Source organism: Colletotrichum destructivum, chromosome 2 (assembly GCF_034447905.1).
Source record: "Colletotrichum destructivum chromosome 2, complete sequence".
Taxonomy (NCBI): domain Eukaryota; kingdom Fungi; phylum Ascomycota; class Sordariomycetes; order Glomerellales; family Glomerellaceae; genus Colletotrichum; species Colletotrichum destructivum.
In genome coordinates this window covers 2,168,055-2,180,142 of record NC_085897.1, presented here as the reverse complement: position 1 = coordinate 2,180,142, position 12,088 = coordinate 2,168,055, and the positions used below count along the sequence as shown (strand labels likewise).

Below are 12,088 nucleotides of genomic sequence, written 5' to 3'. Positions count from 1 at the left end.
TCGTCCTGTCAAGCCCTCGTACGACACAGACTTCATAACGCCCATTTTGTGGCAGGCGCTCGCCAGTATAGATGCCAAGTGGCGGCCGGTGATCGAGTTAAATTGCCCGCCAATATTGGACCGTGACTGGTCGTTCGTCCTAATTACAATTACGCTGATGCGACGCCGGCGGTCCACCTTGCAGCCAGACAGACGGTACTTGCTAATCGCGGCTCCCGTGAAGACCGTGTGAGACGCTTTTGTACTAGAAGGAGTCACCAATCGTAGTCAGATGGACAAGCGAGAGCTTGAGCCCATCCATCGCCAACTAAACATCAAGACGGCGAACACGTCGCATGCAGGCGGGCAACAGCGCCCCTGGTCTTTTGACTGATGATTGGGCAGAGCGCCTGTTCGAGCCCCGCTATCTGCATGCAGCGGCAAAGCAGCCACGGTTCAGACAACGCAAAGCTACGACAGCGTCATGGCAACCGCGAGGGGACGCATGCAGAGAGTAACGAACGGGAAGCGTCCACTCACTCACTCAGTCATTGTTGTCTCCGTGTATGCGCGGCTGTCCCTACGGATACGATGGGCGGGCGATGATGAAGTAGGGATGCAGACCCCGATGCCAGATTCGAATGGTCCAATTACGGCTCAAAGCCATCAAGTTTTGGTTGACGAAGCAGCCGCCACTGCAGCACTGATCTTACTAGGTCTGGACCCACGTAAACATAGACAGCTGCCGCTGCGTGATACAAAGAGGTGAGAAAAGGCGATGATGGACATTTCAGGGCCGTCCACCTGCGTGTTGTCTGTCTTCAACTCTTCTGGTTACTCTGCCTCTGTCTCGTCTCAACTCATACGCAGCTTCTGTTACCACTCTTCTTCTCCATTGGTACATTGCCCGCCTACTTGTTTTGGACGTGTCTTGCCTATTTCTCAGCATCTTTCCTTGCACGGCACACCGTCCATCCCTCCCTGGCCCTAGCCCCCGTTGACTCCTGCCACCACCATACAGCTACTTCACCCCAGATTACCGTGCGCTACTGTGCCAAAATCGGCACGACTAATAACCCTCCCATCATCTCCCGCAAGGGTGACGCTACAACGCTACACCACACGCACTGGCGGATCACCAACCCATTTCCCGCTTTCTTGACTTCCACTACCCCCCTGCATCGGCGTTGGCCTACGGATCCTTACCCCCAAAGGGCTGAGCCAGAAAGTGGTCAAGGTCTGAGAACCCATCCGTGCCAACAAGGGGAAAAGGAGGCTCGGAGCGTCTCAAAAAGCCCCTCCTCTGGCTACTTCGCTTTCCTTCCACGTCCCTCCATTGTTCTGTTCATCCACTCCCCCAGTCGGCACTGGCCAAACTGCTCGGAACTGTCAGAAGAGGACCTGTCAGTGTCATTGAAAAGACACAGGCTTGACAGCGGCTGTCAGAACTCGGAGACCAACCATTCTCTGCCTCGTTAAAGGTCAAAGACGTTTCCGGAACCCGAGACGACCACACCTTGCGGTTTCTTTTGCATCTTGGGGCATAGCGTACCTATCCTGTCTCTCCCTACTTCCAAATTCCCGCCGAATCGACAGAGATCTCTCCCGCCCCGCCACGGCTTTACATTGCTTTTCACACCAGCACCAGCAAGGCGTGTCCAGACTAGCAGAGACAACACCCCGTCCGTCCCTTCACCGAACAGGGCCTTCGTCGCGCATCTTATTCGCTAGGCGGCTCTCATTGCCACCAAGGCAAGCAAGCAACCAACCAAGATTAGCTGACGTTTCGCTACCTGCCTTCGCCTTTCGGGCGACCAGTGGGGCCCCGGGATACAATAGGTGCAACCACCACAACCTGGAACCCGGTGCCGCCTAACGGAGACAGTCAAGCTCCAGTAGAGTTGCCGTCCAGCGCTCAGTCTAGCGGCCGCATTACCGGCCGGCCCCCTGTAAACGAGCCGCGGCACACCCACTAATCTGTCGCTTTACCTTCAAGCCCAGACCGACCCGACTGTTCATCATGTCCGTCACCACAACAACAGCGACCGCCGCTCACGCGCCGACCCATAGAAGTCTCGCCCACCCGCCGCGAACTCTTCGCAAAGCTACTAGCTACACCAGCAACTTCGCCTCCTCCACGACGGCTTCCTCCCCCAGCCTCAACTCGCTTTACAACACTCATTCGCGCCTGACGCCGTCCCATCAGACCCTGCCGCGCAAATCTTCCTTGGCCGCTTTGACTCCCAAATCACTTGCTTCCATTCCCGATGTAAGCGAGTCCTATGCCTACAACAGCGTGCTAGCCGAGTCACCCGATCGCAAGATGCCGCCCGCCACTCCCGGTAAGGCCGGGAACGACTTCGTCGTAGGCGATGTTGTCGAAGTCCCGGGGAACATGTTTGGCACCGTCCGCTTCATTGGTTCGGTGGATGGGAAGAAGGGCACCTTTGCTGGTGTCGAGTTGCACCCCGAGTTCTCGCAGAGGGGCAAGAACTCTGGCGAAGTGGAAGGGTACGTTTTCTCTTGTTTTTTTCTATTCTTCTCGCTTTACGCATATCGGACGGACAGCAGGACACGCGCCTGACTTTGTATATAGTGTCTCGTATTTCACCACGACTCTTCCTGGTGCCGGCATCTTCTTGCCCCTCAACAAAGCCGTCAGGCGAGATTCTCCTCCCAGCTCATCCTACGGCGCGTTTCCTCACACCCCGACGGCGAGTACCATGGGCGGTCTCAAAGTCGGTACCCAGAACTCGACGAACTACACACCTCCCACACCGTCGGTACCGATGTTTAGCAAATCTGTAGGGCCAGGCCGAGCTTCTAGCCCTGCGCTGAAGAAGTCGATCAGCAGGCCTTCCGTCCGGCCAGAGTCGCCCGTGCGAAAACTGCAAATGACGCCAGGTCCGAGACCGTCTCTGGCAACGCCCGGCAAGGTGCCCTCCAAGTACAGCTCGCCTGCCGTCAATCGTTTCGCTCAGAGCGTACGTGGGACGTCCGGAGATCCTAGCAAGGCACCAAGGCTGGATAGGAAACCAAGTATTGGGCCGCGCAGTGCGTCTGCCCTCGGCCAGACATCGATGTTTGACGAGGATCCTGCACCACCGGCTACACTGCAGCGGACACAGACGAATGGAAGCACGAACTCTGTGTCTTCATATAACTCAAAGTTCAGAGTTCCTTCGAGAGCTGGAGCTGGGTCGAGAGCTGCGTCGCGAGCCCAAAACGATGACGAAATCGAGCGCCTTAGGACAACCCTGGAAGACCGTGAACGGCAGTTGAGGGACCAGGCATCCACACTAGCGGAGATGGAAAGCAGTCTTACCGAGTTGCAAACACTCATGGAGAATTCGGATCTCGGAGCACCGAAACGAAACAGCATCGACGACAAGGACATGGCGCAACTTAGAGCATTGGTCAAGGAGAAGAACGAGAAAATTGCGATGCTCACGGCCGAGTTCGACACCCACCGGGCAGACTTCCGCAGCACCATTGACACCTTGGAAATGGCTAGCGCTGAGACGGAAAGAGTCTACGAAAAGCGAATCGATGAGTTGATGATTGAAATTCGGGAACTCGAATCCCGGACTGATGACGTAGACTCTGTGGCCCGACAGCTGAAGCAACTCGAGGAGCTAGTCCAGGAACTCGAGGAGGGCCTTGAGGATGCGCGACGCGGCGAAGCCGAAGCTAGAGGGGAAGTCGAGTTCCTTCGAGGCGAAGTCGAGCGCACGCGGACTGAACTGCGCCGTGAACGCGAGAAGACTTCGGCTGCGATGAACGGATCTAGAGGGCCAACCGGTGGTGGGGACCGCCCTTCTGGATCCAAGGAGCTGGAGCAAAAAGAAGATGAGATTCGGGGGCTGAAGGCTATTATCCACTCCCTCAGTCGAGATTCTATTCCAGGTGGCGGCGCCGACAAGCCCGAGGACCCTTCTGTTCGCGAGAACGCCCTGGCCCGGGAAAGATTGGAGCGCGAGTTGGCCGAGCTTCATTCCGTTGTCAAAGACAAGAGCCAGCGTGAAGAGGAGCTCGAGCAGGAGTTGGAGATGCTTCGCAAGGGGGGCGCCACGACCCAGCAGCCCGGTCCCTTGCCGAACGGCGATGCTCATCGCTCATCGCTTCGCGATTCGCGAGACACGGTCGTCTTGATGCGCAACAGCGAGCCCCAACCCCCCACAGCTACGCACAAGCGCGTCCGTACGCTAGACACGATGCCGGAGAGTGACGCCTACTCGTCAGTCACCGACAATAGTACTCTCTGGTGCGAGATTTGCGAGACTGGCGGTCACGATATCCTCACCTGCACCAACATGTTTGGCACCGAAAGTGCCAAGAACAATGGTGATGCCAGCAAGGCGGTCAAGGATGCTGTCAAAGCAGATATGCAGCCCATTCCTGCCAAGGACAAACCTGCCCCCCTGTCGCCAGTCAAGGCCAAGACATCGGCTCCTCCTTCCAGTATCAAGATGCTGCCGAACCCCACGGAGACGGGCCCGGTGGCTGGCAAGGAGACGGGCGTAGTGGATGACTCGAAGTGGTGTGCTGTTTGCGAAAGAGACGGGCACGAAAGTTATGATTGCCCATTCGAGGACGCATTCTAGGAGGATCGGCTTTAAGTCTTGACAGCAAAGGTGACTTACTTGGACGAAGGATACAGCGAGAAGGAATCACGTCGATCTCTTTGCGTGTGTTTGATTACTGTCAAGATCAAACCGTCGCATGAGCTGTTTTGCGTTGGATTCTCGGGTGGTCGGAGAGCGACGCAAGTTTGTCTTTTTACCGTTGGTCACAGCATTTGTAGCGATGATACCACAGTTCAAGGAGAAGCACGTTTCCCGTTACTGGGCTCGCGCGTTGGACTCAGCAGCAATGAATGGAGAAGCCTCTGCGTTTCACGGTACTCATGCCAAACGAGGGGCTTCTATAATCAATGCACAAATACCAGACCCTGAACCCATAGCCACGAATTTATCGCAATCGACTCAAGGACATGAGCTACTGAGTGTACCTTCGTACGCTTGGGAGGCTCACATATGACTAGAGCAAAGTCGAGTCGCTTGGAGGAAAACCCCAGGATGATCGCGTTCCCGAAGGCTACCTGCCTACCTCCCGAGTGACGGGCTGCATCCGGTTGACAGGGGTCTTCCCGTCGCCGGCCGGGTCGCACTTGGAGCTAGAGCTGCCCGTAATGTTCCCCACCCCAGAGCAGCTGGTTCCCTGTGGCGTTTCACGGCCTCTGCGCCAACAGGAATCCTTAGCTCAGCAGGGCGCAGCCGACTCATGACGGACAGAGGAAGCGATTAATCCCATGTTTCTTCCCCCTTTGACTCGTTTGCCATCGTCTCGAAAAAGCCTTCGAGTAGACGAACATTCTCCTTCTCGATCGAGGACCACATCTTATTGTTGTTGAATGCCGTCTGACTACGGACACTACCCATCTCCATTCATTGGCGTTCCCAGCGGCCCTCCCTCCTTGGAAACGAAGAAGGGCAATCCCGCGTTCCCCGAAGCAGATCCTTGTTTTTCCAGGGTACCTGCCACCCACCCACAGCAGGGACCTGCGTCAGCTTCTGCCCACTTGGTTACCGGGGCGGCGAGAGAGCGAGAGCGGGTGTATGTGTGTGTTTGAGAGAGAGCGAAAGAGCGAGAGAGAGAGAGCTGTCCTCTGATTCTCGCCCTCGACAGCGCGCAACTGCAATCGAAACTTGTATTCGCAAGAACTAGGCAAACAATCTCTCACCTTATACCGAACGTTCGCGACTTTTGTCACCGGTGATACGAATCCGCAAAACCCTGATCGTAATTTGTCGAGCGACTGGCGATTCAGCCGCGCAGAAAGTCAATTGCTTCGGCTGGAAGGCATACTTATCCTGGGAAGGTCTGCAGCAGCACCAACGACCACGACGTCAACGTCGCGAAAACCCACACGTGTCACGCATACACAGACACACGTCGACATTGCAGTCAAGTTCCCGATAGCCTACCATGGCACAAATATTCCTTGACATCCTCTACTCCTTTGGGAACTGCTTGAATTGCTTCCCCGGCTCGCCGACGCTCAAGATCAATAGCCGTAACTTCAAAATTCTCCGGCTCCTGGGCGAGGTAAGTCTTATGTCTTCGTCTTCTTGTTCTTTTTTATCATTTTATCATTTTCTCCTCTTACTCTTCCTCCTGCATCGTCCTTCCGCAACCTGCCTTTCCCCTGTTTGTAATCGCACTGTCGGGACAAGACAGCAGAGAAAGAAACGTCGTGAAACTGACGACGCTCGTGAACCAGGGCGGCTTCTCCTACGTCTACCTCGTCCAGGACACCCAGACCTCGGAAGAGCTCGCCCTCAAGAAGATCCGCTGCCCCTTCGGCGCCGAGTCCGTTGCCCAGGCGATGAAGGAGGTTGACGCCTACCGCCTCTTCGCCCGGTCTCCCGGCATCATCCACAGCGTCGACCACGCCATCGCCACCGAGCGAGGCGGCGAGCCCGGCTCCAAGACCGTCTACGTTCTGCTGCCCTACTACCGCCGCGGCAACCTCCAGGACCTCATCAACGCCAACCTCGTCAACCACACCGCCTTCCCCGAGCGCAGGCTCATGCTCCTGTTTCTGGGCGTTTGCAAGGCTCTCAGGGAGATGCACCAGTACACCGGCGGCAGCGGCGGCGGGCAGCCGGGCGTGGGTATGGAGAGGATGGAGATAGGTAACGGCGATGAGGAGGACCAGGGCAACGGGCCCAAGAGAAAGAAGAGCGGGAAGAAGAACAAGGGGGGCAAGCGCGTCGCGAGCATGGCCGCCGCGGCGGGCGCCGATGAGGAGGACGAGAACGAGCAGCAGAGGCCACTGATGGAAGGCGAGACGCCCGGTTCCGGCGACGTAAAGTCGTACGCGCACCGGGATATCAAACCAGGTAAGTGCTCGAACGAACGCCTTTCCCCCCTTTCCCCAAAGCATACGCCGGACAAGACCAACAACCCCCCCTCTCTCTTCCAGGAAACATCATGATAGACGACTCGGGCTCGAACCCGATCCTCATGGACCTTGGCTCCATTGCGCCGTCCCCGATCCCCATCACGTCCCACTCTCTCGCCATCGCGACCCAGGACACGGCGGCCGAACACAGCACGATGCCCTACCGCGCCCCGGAGCTCTTTGACGTGCGCACCGGCACCGTCATCGACACAAAGGTTGACATCTGGTCCCTGGGGTGCACCCTCTACGCCTGCCTCGTCGGCAAGTCCCCATTCGAGGCCCGCTCCGACGAGACGGGCGGCTCCCTCAGCATGTGCGTCCTCGGCGGCGACTGGCGCTTCCCCGACGAGGGAATCAAGCGCACCGGCACCAGCGGCGGCATGAAGGGCAAGGCCGCCGCCACGGCCGACGCGGCGGCCTCAGGTGCTGGTGAGGTCAAGATCAGCGAGCCCATCCGCAACGTTGTGAGAAAGTGTCTCAACGTCGAGCCCGCCGAGAGGCCGGATATTGACGAACTCATCGACATGGTCGAAGGCGTCATTGAGGAGTTGCCTCAGGATGGGTCGTTGTGATGTTTAAAGAAAAAGAAAAGAAGAAGAGTTTCGTGTCGAAAGAAGCGGGAAACTGATCATTATGAGACTTTCTGATTCATGTATAGTATAATGACGTCCATCTTTCCCGCTATTCCCAGGGAATTTGCAAGGCTCAAGTCACTACGGCGTTCGGGATGGCGGCGCATGTAGGGAAAGGACATAAAGAACCATCCCCGGGTGGGGGGTGTTTTTTTTTTTTGTGGTTTTTGTTCAAGTGTTTTTACATAGGTATTCACACGTCGCAAAACGTCCATCAAAACACCCGTTGAGGGGCGTGTCGTGTCGTGTCCCTTCCCTTCTCACCATTATTATGCGTCGCCAGACTCAGCACTCGAAGCCTAATTCGTCACCCTTGGCCTCATCCGTGGCGCATCGGTGGTCAAGACCACAATCGCTCAGGTCCGCGTCCTACAACTCCAGGCGGTAGGTTGCAATCTCAAAGGGTCGCAGCGTAATCGGGAATTTCCCGCCCTCGATCTTGATTTCTTCAATGTCATCCTCCAACAGGTTACTCTTGAAAACGCGCTTGACGTCCCAGGTGGTCTCGATTACACCCTTGCTCTGACCGCCGAGACTGTCGTACACACGCAATATGACGTTGCGCCCCTTGCGCTTCGGAAGCTCGCCACGAGTCACATCCTCATCGTCTTCGCCACGCTTCACGGTGTCGAGAATGAGAGATCCATCTCCAGTAAGCTTGACAGGGCTCTTGTTGAGAGAAGCCTGTACAGCGCTGGGCGCCGATAGGAGTCTCAGAGGGTTGTTGAAGGCATACGCTGCCCGGACAGTCGAGGAACCCAAGGATCCCTCGTGAGGGAAAATTGCCCAGCGAATTTGATGGGTCCCCATGTCAGCATGAGCGTCAGGGGCCTTGGGCGATCGCAGGAGAGAAAGACGCTGTAGGTTGCCGACGGTTGCGAACCCGTACTTGCTGTCGTTCAGGATGGAAACGCCATAGTTGTGCTCGGAGAGATCGGCGAAACGGTGGCAGCAGACTTCGAACTTGGCCATGTCCCAGCTGTGACTTTGTTAGCGGTTTTCCTTCTGTAACTGAATGAGGAGACATGCCTTGTGTTGTAGTGAGTGGGCCGCTTCACGAGACCATACGCCGTCTCGTAAGACGCCTCGGTGTTTCTGACGTCAACGGGGAACTCGACCTTCAAAAACTTCATAGACTCATGCCAATCGACTTCAGCGTGGCATTCAACCCAAGACTGCACCCCCTTCAAGGCTGCCGAAAGCGTGATCGTAGACTTGATTGAGCTCTCCTCGCTGACCTTGATCTCGGTCGTCAAGCTGACGCGGTGCGCCTTCTGTTCCGAGATCGACGTCTTACCACAGCGAAGCTCCTGTCTCGTATCGAGGTGGTAGACTTCAACGTCCCAAGCTTGCCAGTAGAGCGGCTTGTCGTCGAAGATGACATATTGGTTGGCCTTGCCACCCTTCTCAATGACCTCGCGATCGGCAGCGCGGTCATAGAGAGAAGTGATGACACCGTCCTCGACCTTGACGCGGAGCTGATCGTTTTGCAGCACAAATACGCCAGCGCTAACTTCCTCAACAGTTACCGCCGGCTCCTCCTTTGAGATCTTGAAGGGGCGAATGGCCAACAACTGGCCCTCGCCACAGGCAACACCAGCTTCCGTGTCCGAAATCTCGACAACCTCTCGTCGATGCCAGGGGAGAGTGTTCAACGCGAAAGTCTCTGCGATGTAGCCATTGGTGATAGTGGATGTACCCAGCACGCCGTGAATGTCTTCGAGAATCTTATTGCCGGTCTTGAAAACCATGTCGTAGAGCTAGGTAGGTACGTCAGCATGAGTAACGCTACAACTGTGGTCTGCAGCTCACCTCGTCCGAATCATCGTAGCACATCTCAATGGAACTGCCTGGCAAACAGTCGTGAAACTGACAAAGCAGAACGGCCTCCCACATGTCATCAATCTCCTTCTTGGGATACTTGTAGCTCTTGCCACTGTCGCTGAGCGTCGCGATAGTGGCGAGCCATTCAACCTCCCTGAGCAGACTCTCGGATTTGCGGTTGTTGAGCTTGTTGTTCGCCTGCGTGGTGTACGTGCCGCGGTGAAGCTCAAAGTAGAGCTCGCCGTACCATGTGACGAACTCTGTAGCCTTCGGCTCGAGCTTGTCGAAAAAGTCGTCGACACTGTTACCCATGTGCACTCTAGGCAACATGCCTACCTGATCGGATATACCGCGGCATCTGCGAAGCTTCTCGAGGTGCTGCCAGGTAGGGCCTCCGCCGCCATCCCCCTTGCCAAATACGAGCAAAGAGGTGTGGTCTTGGTCCATTGACTTGTGCTGGCTGACACTCCTCTTTACGTCGCCAAAGTGGGCTTCGGCAGTGTAGGTTTCTGAGGGGGGCATGTGACAGATGACTTGGCTTCCATCAAGCGCAACCCAGTTGAAGGTCGTATGCGGGAATTTGTTGATGTTGTTCCAGCTGAGCTTCTGGGTAAGGAAGCGGTTCATGCCAGCAAGACGGCAGAGCTGGGGAAGCTGGGCCGAGTATCCGAATGTGTCGGGGAGCCAGAAAGTCTGGCAACGCTCGCCGAAGTTGCTTTCGAAAAATCTTTGGCCGTACAAGAACTGTCGAACAAGAGATTCACCACTGGGCATGTTGGTGTCATGTTCGACCCAGCTACCACCAATGGGGTGGAACCTGCCCTCCTTAACCTTGGTCTTGACGCGGTCGAAAGCATAGGGGTAAAGCTCCTTCAGCCACTTGTATTGCTGGGCTTGCGAGCAGGCAAAATTCAGCTCGGGGTAGCGGTCCATCAAGTCGCACTGGTTGGACCAGGATCTAGCAACCTTGCGCTTCGTCTCAGCCCAGGGCCAGAGCCAGCAGCTGTCGATATGACAATGACCGATGCCGTAGACTTGAGGCTCCTTGTCGTTGCTGTATACCTTGTGCGAGTCGACGTGCGGGCCCAGGTACTCCTGGGCGATTTTTCGACACTTCAGAATGGAGTCCTTGTTGCCGAGCTCAAATGCATCGATGACGTCGGTAGCAACTTTGAGAGCCTTGTGTTGCTCCCAAGAGTCTTGAGGGAACTCTCGCGCAGCATCGCCAATGATCCAAATATCAATGTAGAGTGCTCGTGCCTCAGGGTTGACAGCAACGATCTCGGCTTGGCCAAGGCGGAAGTACTTGTTAGGGTCCGGAGGTTGGATCGTGTCTCCGCCGGCAGCGTTTCCAAACATGCCATTGCAGGCCATTTCAATGTAAACGGTGTGCTCTTTTCCGTCCCGAAACTCCTTGGGTAGAATCCATTCGGTTCGCTCGCCGCCGCCGGTCAAGCCCTGGAGCGGCTTGCCGTCTTCGGTCCAGATGAGACCCTCATTGTTGGCATCCCAGTGCAGTTCAAGCAAGTCCTTGTCCCGCAGCTCTTCCGGAACGGTCAGAATAACCTTGAACCAGTGGGTGGACCATGACGGGCCAAACCAGGCGCCGACTTCAGTCTTCTTGAATTCGTGCGAGACGGCGTCGTCAAAGGTTGGGCGAGTGGTGTCGGGCGCGTCCCAGACAGACAATTTAACATAAGGCTCGCCCGATGCGGTGCCCTCAGTCATCATACTACAATGCAAGTTAGCGGCATGTTCTCCGGGTTTTGCTACGGGACATGGGTGGGGGTTGACGCACGCCAGGAGGTTGTGCTTCTCCCATTGTCCTCGGGAGTAGAATTGGTTAATTCTATCCTTGTAGAGATTGGAGATCCATTGTCCGACGGGCCGGGATGCGAGGGCCGGGTATGAGCTCTTGCTCTTGATTTCTCTTCCGCCACCCATAATGGACTGTCCTGTCAGGCTATCGAGCAGTTGCTGTCCAGACTGTTTCAATTGATTGAGAGTGCCGGGTGGAGCTGAGCGGTTGTGTAGCCGACGATTACGATGGAGCTCTGATATGTGATGATGGGTCAGCCGAAGGGGTCTTGGAGATGAGCCGTCGCCTTTCTCGACAGCTTGGGAAGCTCGGAGGGCGTCGTTGAGATGCTGATTAAGAGTTTCGGGGTCGTGGTCACTATCAAAGAGAGTTGTTCTCGTCAGCTTTGATCTCGGGCTTGTCTGAAAGCAGGGACGGACTCGAAGCTCTTGGGGGAGTTATGGCAGAGCACGGAAACACCCCTGCAGTATAGATAGGCGGGCGCTGAAACAGAGCCAGTAGGAGCGTGCGGGGACAGGTCGGTGCAGCAGAGCAGTGCGGGGAGGTTGGGCAAAGGGGGGGTGGGCGTGTGATGGAGGGTGACGCAGCCATCATGCGATCCCCCTTGATTAGCCGGGACGCCAGGGAAGATCGGGCGGGGAATTGCTCGGTGGATCATTGACCACTGTGAACGCCCATCTTACCTCATCTTGTCGACTTTGTTGATGCTGTGTCCAGAGTCTGAGACAGGAAGGCGATGATAGTTCGTTAAGGATCGAGGACGAGGCTTGGTAATAGAGCTCTGATTCGATGATTGCACCTGAACAGCCGGTATGGATACGGTACAGGATGTGGTAGATGAGGGTATGAGGATTTGCGAATTATGGG

At 56.1% G+C, this 12,088-nt stretch overlaps 3 protein-coding genes across 3 annotated transcripts; 2 read left to right on the top strand and 1 right to left on the bottom strand.

Annotated features, from left to right (window-relative positions):
* Positions 1-783: 783 nt before the first annotated feature.
* CDEST_02877 (Putative CAP Gly-rich domain-containing protein) lies at positions 784-5,118 on the top strand. Its single transcript, XM_062919036.1, has 2 exons — positions 784-2,490; positions 2,576-5,118. Exons 1-2 carry the CDS (start codon positions 2,000-2,002, stop codon positions 4,581-4,583), a joined length of 2,499 nt encoding a protein of 832 aa, XP_062775087.1. The 5' UTR covers positions 784-1,999; the 3' UTR covers positions 4,584-5,118.
* Positions 5,119-5,123: 5 nt separating this feature from the next.
* CDEST_02876 (Putative serine/threonine-protein kinase, active) lies at positions 5,124-7,746 on the top strand. Its single transcript, XM_062919035.1, has 3 exons — positions 5,124-6,087; positions 6,263-6,884; positions 6,968-7,746. The coding sequence occupies exons 1-3, from the start codon at positions 5,968-5,970 to the stop codon at positions 7,516-7,518; spliced, it is 1,293 nt and encodes a 430-aa protein (XP_062775086.1). The 5' UTR covers positions 5,124-5,967; the 3' UTR covers positions 7,519-7,746.
* Positions 7,747-7,947: 201 nt separating this feature from the next.
* Positions 7,948-11,346, bottom strand: CDEST_02875 (Putative glycoside hydrolase family 38 domain, galactose mutarotase-like domain superfamily; the record flags this gene model as incomplete). Its single annotated transcript, XM_062919034.1, has 4 exons — positions 7,948-8,557; positions 8,608-9,338; positions 9,391-11,134; positions 11,201-11,346. The coding sequence occupies 4 exons, from the start codon at positions 11,344-11,346 to the stop codon at positions 7,948-7,950; spliced, it is 3,231 nt and encodes a 1,076-aa protein (XP_062775085.1).
* Positions 11,347-12,088: the final 742 nt, after the last annotated feature.

Excerpts from the sequence above, each read along its gene's own strand:
- CDEST_02876 (XM_062919035.1), top strand. The coding sequence starts at position 5,968 with ATGGCACAAATATTCCTTGACATCCTCTACTCCTTTGGGAACTGCTTG. Across the intron at positions 6,088-6,262 it reads TTCTCCGGCTCCTGGGCGAG|GGCGGCTTCTCCTACGTCTA; the intron begins GTAAGTCTTATG and ends CTCGTGAACCAG. Across the intron at positions 6,885-6,967 it reads GCACCGGGATATCAAACCAG|GAAACATCATGATAGACGAC; the intron begins GTAAGTGCTCGA and ends TCTCTCTTCCAG.
- CDEST_02877 (XM_062919036.1), top strand. The coding sequence starts at position 2,000 with ATGTCCGTCACCACAACAACAGCGACCGCCGCTCACGCGCCGACCCAT. Across the intron at positions 2,491-2,575 it reads AACTCTGGCGAAGTGGAAGG|TGTCTCGTATTTCACCACGA; the intron begins GTACGTTTTCTC and ends CTTTGTATATAG.